We start from the raw sequence: 7,385 nt of genomic DNA, 5'->3' as shown, positions 1-7,385 counted from the left end.
GCTGTGGGGGAAGATCTTTGATCTCGGCATGGTGATCCATCCTGGCGACGAACCAAGTGGCGTAGTCTCCGGCGTCGTCGCCGGCGACCGTGCTCCGAGATCCAGTTATCGACACGGTGGAGAAGGACCTGATTGTTTTTTTCTTTATATTTTTAGGATCCTTCTTGTATATCTACAGGACTCTTGTGCTAATGTTACTTATGCCAAGGTCCTTTCTGTATTTATACCCACTGAATAATAGAGCTTCTCGGTCCTTCGGGGCCTTATCTGTTCCAAAAAAAAAGATCTGGCATTGCACGCAGTACATGCCTCATGGTTCAGTTCCCTTCCTAGTCTGACAGTAGTGGCCGACGTGGCCAACACTAGGAGCCTGTAAAGCTTCTAACTCTTGATTTGACTTTCTGTCGGTCGAGGCTTCACTGGAAAGAAATTCTCGCCAGGTACTTCACAGAAAATTAATCTGCTTTGCCAAATAAACGTGTCCATTTCTCACCAGGTACCTACTGAAAGGAAATTTTCGGCAGGCACCTTGTGTTTTCTGCGCATACAGTTCAGTGCAGACATGAAAGGCTTCTATTTATACAGATACAAGGAACAAGATTTGCACAGCCCGCAGCAAAGATCGATAATTATTTAATTACTCTAGCCCATGCCTGACGGTGGCAGAGCCAACACCGAGCTTGATCAAAAGCAAATTCAGAAACAGGTTTCGCGGGAAACAAAACAAGCAAACTTCCTTCCTTTTCTATACATGCTCCAGATTCCAGGCCAGTTGTTTTCTGTACTAACCCATCCACGCTCATGATATTTGATGTGTATTCGACGTGTCCAAACACGTGGTCACCGGGACGAAATATCAATGTTCAGAAGAGGCATCGTGAAGTTCTGAAACTAATCCGGCAACATGGAAACATTTTCAGTTATGATGTTCAACCTGACAAGTGGCAAGGCAGCGGATGCTAAGATTTAAAAACACATTGCACATGACAAAAGATTATAATTTTGAATGCCTCTCTGCTCTTGGAATATACCACGCTAGTAGAGATGGACTGATAATTTTTTCCAAAAAACAAGAGTAGGCTCACATGGAGTACTATCCAATACTCCAAATTGTCCTCAATCAGGTACTAATCTAGACATCTTGGTCTGACATGAACTTACCTTGCTCTTTGTTCCATTCAAAATTGAGAATTGAACTGAGACGCACAATTAAAGGACCAAAAATACGCCCACTCAAAAGCTAGTTATATGAAGCACAATACCAATCAGTCATAGTCATATAAAAGTAATAGATCGGTCTGACCCAGTTAAAATTTTGGTGAGGTTCTTGAGAAATTCCGCAATGACAACATATATTATCACAAACTAGCAACAAACGTACCATGTTCAAATGCAGTAAAGTGCTAGGAAAACATAAACTAAAACAAACTATGTACAGACACGAGAGAAGACAAAACACCAAATGAGATAGTCAAGGATAACTCTGGAATTAATCCACCCAACCGAGTCCTCAGCATCATCGTACAAAGGGATCAGTGAGATCCAAATCACAGACATCGGAGATATCTCCAATATCACGGAGACATCTATCAGTTGTGAAGTGAAACCGAGCACCTCTTGAAGCCTTCTTATGAAGCTGCAGCAACTTTTTTTGTCGTGCAATAAACTTCTCATCAATTGTTTCAACATGAATTGTCATCAGATCTAACTCTTTTGCGTTCAGTACGAAGAAACTAGCAAAATTAACATCAGATACGATGCCGTGATAAGTTTCAAATACTATTGTCTTCAGATGGATATCAAGACATCCAATAAGTTTTTTGTGCTTACGACGCCAGAAATTCTTTGGATCTGACTTTGATATATACTGAAAGGGAACATGGACAAACAAAAAAAAACCACATTAGTACAGTACATATATGAAAAGAGAGAGGTGACTAAAAATTATCACTGGCGAATGGTTACCTCATCCTGAATATACAACTTCTCCAGACACGGAAAGCACCTCATCAACTCAATAACTGTATCCAGATCTAAAAGAGGTATATGGACAGCTAAAATCTTGACAAGGCGCGCCGTCGTTAGGCTATCAGCACCTAAACCCTTCATCAAGCATGTAATACAGAATAAGGCAATCTCTACAAATGTAGCTGATATATCATATATGCTCAATAGCAATGCATCTTAGTAGTACCTTAATAATCTTGGGGCAAGAGGCGTCAGCATAATCAACCAAGCCTAAGGTCTCCAGCTTAGGCGCGGAGATTACCGATACTTGCACGCCATCAAATGGATCAAAACGGAGCAACCTCTCAAGACAAGGGGCATTCTCGATTACAAGTTCCTTCAACCGGAGCGCTCTCAACCAATTGTAATTACGACGCATGCGCACCCCGATGCTTCTAAGTCTAACGGCATTGATCCGGAGGCAACGGAATCCGACGATGCTGTAAATCAGCAAGCACTCAAGGGCAGGGCACTTGGCAATCAAGCTGTGAATCGAGCACTCAGTAATGCGGACCCAGTGGAGCGCAAGGTGCTTAAGGTTGGGGAAGTGAAGCCCTTGGACGGTGTTGTCTGGGAGGTGGCATTTTCCAATGTTGGCAAGGCTGAGAGTGGCGGCGAAACGGAAGGTGGATGCCGGTGCTGGTGGCACGACAGGCCCCCGCCACGAGCTATTGGCTGCTCCTGGTGGTTCGTGGCACGGAGCATAGTAGAACTCGAGCTGTTGGAGGTTGTTTACGGCAGGGGATGAGAACCAGGCTTCCACGGCCGCAAAGTCGTAATCGGCAGGGACGCAAAGGCGGCGGCCAGGGCCCTGGTGGGCGGCGAGGATGCGCAACACAACCTGATCAAGATTAGGGTCTTGGATTGGTTGGCCGCACGTGCGAGGCGCAGAGAGACTGCTGCAGTCGAGGTTGAGTGGGGCCGAGCCCCAGATGTGGCGCCACCGGGACGCGAGGACTTGGGTACGAGCGCCGTCCTTGATGGGGAGCAGGGAGACGATCTCGCCAAGGATGGCGTCGGGTATCAGGCTGATGCTATCGGCGGCGTCTCCGGGTGGCGGACCTAGGTCGCCGGCAGCTCTCCTTTCCGCCACTGCCGGGGTTTCCACTCGCGCCCGCTTCCTCTTCCTCACAGGAGGAGGGCGTCGATATCGCATAGAATCTGTCATCCTCATGGCAGGCCGGCAGCCTGTGTGAGCGCCAGGCTAGCCTCGTCTTCGGCGGCCGGCTAGGGCTTAGGACTCGCGATAGTTCTTCTCAGCGTGTCAGATCGTGACTCCGCCAGCAGTTTTTAGACGGAAGGCTCAAGATGAGCCCGGCTTTAAATTAATGAAGCCACACAACGGCAGAGTACATAAGACAGACAATCACAACAGTGCAGACATGCTCCTAACCGAGCAAAGCATCCACAGCACAGACGAGAGGAATCGCCCCAACGAGGCCTCTCAACATGCACAACGAACTAGTCCGATACAAGGGATAACAAGGTGAAAAGGAAGAAAAACTAGCTCGACACGGTCCACCGGCGAAGGTCCTCACGCCGGACGGTCCCGGATGTTGGCGTGGAGTGAGCGAAGCCTCCCGATCGCCAACTCCAACGCCTCGCGGTCCTGCCGCCTAGCCACTGGCTTCCACACCTGTAAGTACATCAGCATTTTGTATAAGGCGTCGGCGAGGCTGCGAAGGGAAAATCCCTTCAATAGAAAACTTGTTCCTAATATTCCAAAGCCCCCAGCGACAGGGCCGAACAGCAAATCCAGAGAACCCTTTTCGTTTGACCTACGAGGTCATCCAGGAGCCTATACAGCTCCGCGAAGCAAGTGGGGTTCCAGGTGCACCCGAGCAGTTCCCGAACTGCGCTCCACATGAATCTTGCCAGTGGGCAGAGGAAGAAAATGTGGGCGGTGTCTTCCAATTCCGAACAAAGGGCGCATCGCCCCGACGATGGGCCCCTTCTACGGCGGATATTATCATTCGAGGGAAGGCGGTTCCGGAGAAGTTGCCAGATGAAGATGCGGATTTTCATGGGCACCGCGATCTTCCAGATGTCACTAAAGTGCTTACGCGGCGTCCCCTGACAGAGCCTCCTATATAGGGACTTGACATAGAATTTGCCAGAGGGTTCAAGGGCCCAGGAGATGATGTCCGGGCCATCAGAGAGCTGCGTCCCAGCCGTCTCCGACAGAAGGAGCGCGAGCTCAATGCGGGCAGGAGGTCCCAGGCTTTGGCGAAAGGTTGGGATCCTACCCAACGTACCAAAGCATCTGGAGACCGTGATCTGCGGGTCCGCGGCGATGGAGAAGAGTGCGGGGAACCGGGAGCATAAGGGTCCCGACCCTTGCCACCAGTCACTCCAGAAAAGGGTGGAGGATCCACTACGCACCTTGTGTCGCGCTCCCAGGCGAAACACAGACTTAATCTTTTGGATGGCGTTCCAGAATTGGGAGCCCGAATGGTGGGAGTCCACCAGGAGGTCCCTGGACCTGAGATATTTGTTTCTGAGGATCTCAGCCCACAGCCCTTGCTCCCCAGCATAGAGCTTCCAAATCCATTTGGTCATGAGACAAATGTTCATGAGCCTGGTGTCGATGATACCTAGTCCCCCCAAGGACTTTGGTTTGCAGAGCGCTTCCCATCTGACCCAGTGGTATTTGCGCCTCGGGCCATTGGCTTCCCAGAAGAATCTAGCCCGGTGTTTCCTGAACGCAGCGTGGACGCCCTCGCCCAGGAGGTACACCCCCATTGCGTGGAGAGGGAGATTGGAGAGGCAGGCGTTGATGAGGGTCAAGCGTGCCGCGGAGGACATGAATTTCCCCATCCATGGGTCCGCTCTCCGACCCACCCTAGTGGTAAGAGGGCCCCAGTCCGATTCGTGTTTCCCCTATTGCTCACCGCATCATCAGTCGCGCGCAATCCGCCTTTATTAAGGGCCGACACATCCTTGAAGGGATAGTTTCCCTTCAGGAGATCATCCATGAGACCAAGTCTAGGAAACTCAGGGGAGTTTTTCTTAAGCTCGATTTCGAGAAGGCGTTTGACCGCGTCAACTGGCAATTCCTTCGTGAAGTCCTTCATAGGAAAGGCTTTGACCCGGGCTGGGTTCATCGCGCCATGAGTCCGGTCTCGGGGGGCCAGACGGCGATCACGGTCAACGGGGAAGTTGGGAACTACTTCCGCAATGGCCGCGGCGTCCGCCAGGGGGATCCCCTCTCCCCTCTCCTCTTTGACTTTGCGGTTGAGGCCCTTGCTGCCATCCTCCAGGCACCTTCGAGGGCTGGGCACATTGCTGGGTTGGTCCCGCACCTTGTGGAGGGCGGTATCACCAATCTGCAATACGCGGATGATACGATCATCATGCTCCAACCAGATGCGCTTGGCCTTGCGAACCTCAAGTTCCTCCTTCTCTGTTTTGAGAACATGTCCGGCCTTCGCATCAACTTCCACAAGAGTGAGGTCATGGTGTTGGGGTCCACTGACCTCGAGCAAGAAGCTATCGCCAACTTGCTCAACTGCAAGAAGGGCTCCGCCAGCAGTTGAAGTAGAGAGGGCTTAAGGGCCGTACGGGATGTGGATCTGGTCCATTAAGTCTATATATAAGATGCGACTGCAGGAGCACTGCTCCGGTGCTCCCCCCCTAAAGGAAGTTGAAGTGTCATAGTTGGTTTTTTTCCGGTGTTGGGTCTACCGAACCCGATATATATCCAGCCCATGTATACCTATCTATATTGATAAGGTATTGTTGCCTACCAAAACCCACCGGCGAGCAGCGACGGGCAACACGGAGAGCCGGGAGGCTCTCAGGACTGCTGGTGGATCCTGGTCCCTCGGGCAACGGCCCGCAATGCTCCGGCACACGTCCCGGCTGATGCGAGGGCGTGCCACCTGACCTATACCTGGTCAGGAAGGTGATGGATTGCTTCGATTAGTTTCCTGCATGGCAAACACGTAAACATTAAATATGAGCCCCTATCGGCTCTTAGGTTGCCCTGTGGATCGGCTCAAAGAACCGATTGCCCCATGGTTCACGTTGGATTTATAATGACATGGGGATCATGCTTTATCGATATCAAGCTAAACTAATCTACGATAGTCTAGGGTTTTCACCGCATAACCGGAACATCCTATGCGTAGTTGAGCCTAGCAGATACGTAAGATGATGGAAAACCAGCCCTAAAGAGACCTAAAAACCAACACGAAGTTGATCCCCGGAACAATCCCTCTAGAGCTTAATAAACCATACCTTACGCACTAACCGGATCATTCAACCCGTTTATAAGGCCTAACCATGCGGATATCAAACCAATCCTTGAAGAACAAGGAACAACTATAACGGATTAGATCTACTAAATAAAGAACAAGCAAGATGCTGCCCTTACATCTAAGATAGGTGTAAGGGCAGCTAGATATCGAGGGGTAGCGTAGCTAAGCACGTATATCGTGAAAGCACCGACGTTAGCCCCAAAACACCTAAGATAAAGGTGTTGCTCGCCATCAAAAAGGCTTCAGCACGAGCAACACCAACGACGAATAAACTGATACTGCCTAGATCGCAAGGCAGCATGTTGCTTACCCGGGAGAAACCCTCGAAACAAGGGGTGGCGATGCGCCTAGATTGATTTGTTGTGAACGTGATCGTCCTCCTTTCTCAATAACCCTAGATACATATTTATAGTCCGTGGACTTTCTAGCTATGGGAATAAACCCAACTGTGTACGACTAAAGTCTATCTCTTAATTCTAAATCTACCATAATATACAGATACACGGGCAATCTAGCCCAAATTCCCGCACAAGGCCGTGTCAGAGACACTTCGTTTGCATGTCCTTTAAGCCCTTCTTCGATCACGGCCCATCTCCAGAGTTGGTTAAAATCTGGTGATAACACATGCCCCCCTGGTTTTGGCAATGATAATTTCAAAACCACTCTGTTTTTTTTTTCTTCGTAGGGTCACGTCGTGGCAGAGCAGAAACGTCACAGTATCCTTCATCATGATGCCTTGCCTTCTCAACTCCTCTGCATGATTTGATAGCTTTGGCACCATGTCCTCGGAAACCGCCACAACATTAAATCTCCACTATATCCCCTTTTATTTAACCGTGTTGAGCAACTTGCTTCTTCATCATCCTGCTCAGTACTAGCCATCGAAAAGCCCTCCTCTACCATGGACTCCTCCTCCTCCTCTGCTTCATCGGCTCTCTCCTTCCAATCCTCTTCCTCGAGCGAGCCGATGTTGGAGTACAACCAGACGGAGGCGTACAACAAGCGCGCTCCCGAGCAATGGGATGAGCGGGAGTGGGACTTCGACTTCGTGCCAGATGGCCCACCCCTGGCCTTCACCGGGTCAGATGGTGATTTGCCTCTGATCGACGGGGAGGACGA

General features: G+C 50.1%; 1 protein-coding gene across 1 annotated transcript; it reads right to left on the bottom strand.

The window, feature by feature from the left end:
- Positions 1-1,516: 1,516 nt before the first annotated feature.
- Positions 1,517-3,181, bottom strand: LOC124664694 (F-box/LRR-repeat protein At3g03360-like). Its single transcript, XM_047202157.1, has 3 exons — positions 2,195-3,181; positions 1,966-2,136; positions 1,517-1,855 (listed from the first exon to the last, which is right to left on the bottom strand). The coding sequence occupies exons 1-3, from the start codon at positions 3,179-3,181 to the stop codon at positions 1,517-1,519; spliced, it is 1,497 nt and encodes a 498-aa protein (XP_047058113.1).
- Positions 3,182-7,385: the final 4,204 nt, after the last annotated feature.

The sequence above is a fragment of the Lolium rigidum genome, chromosome 1 (assembly GCF_022539505.1).
Source record: "Lolium rigidum isolate FL_2022 chromosome 1, APGP_CSIRO_Lrig_0.1, whole genome shotgun sequence".
NCBI classification, from domain to species: Eukaryota; Viridiplantae; Streptophyta; class Magnoliopsida; order Poales; family Poaceae; genus Lolium; species Lolium rigidum.
This window is presented reverse-complemented; position numbering and strand designations above follow the sequence as displayed.

What these genes read in the sequence shown, in the direction of transcription:
- LOC124664694 (XM_047202157.1), bottom strand. Translation starts at nt 3,181, where the DNA reads ATGAGGATGACAGATTCTATGCGATATCGACGCCCTCCTCCTGTGAGG. An exon ending in CTTGCCCCAAGATTATTAAG is followed by an intron (nt 2,137 to 2,194) that starts GTACTACTAAGA and finishes ACATTTGTAGAG; the next exon opens with ATTGCCTTATTCTGTATTAC. An exon ending in AGTTGTATATTCAGGATGAG is followed by an intron (nt 1,856 to 1,965) that starts GTAACCATTCGC and finishes TATATATCAAAG; the next exon opens with TCAGATCCAAAGAATTTCTG.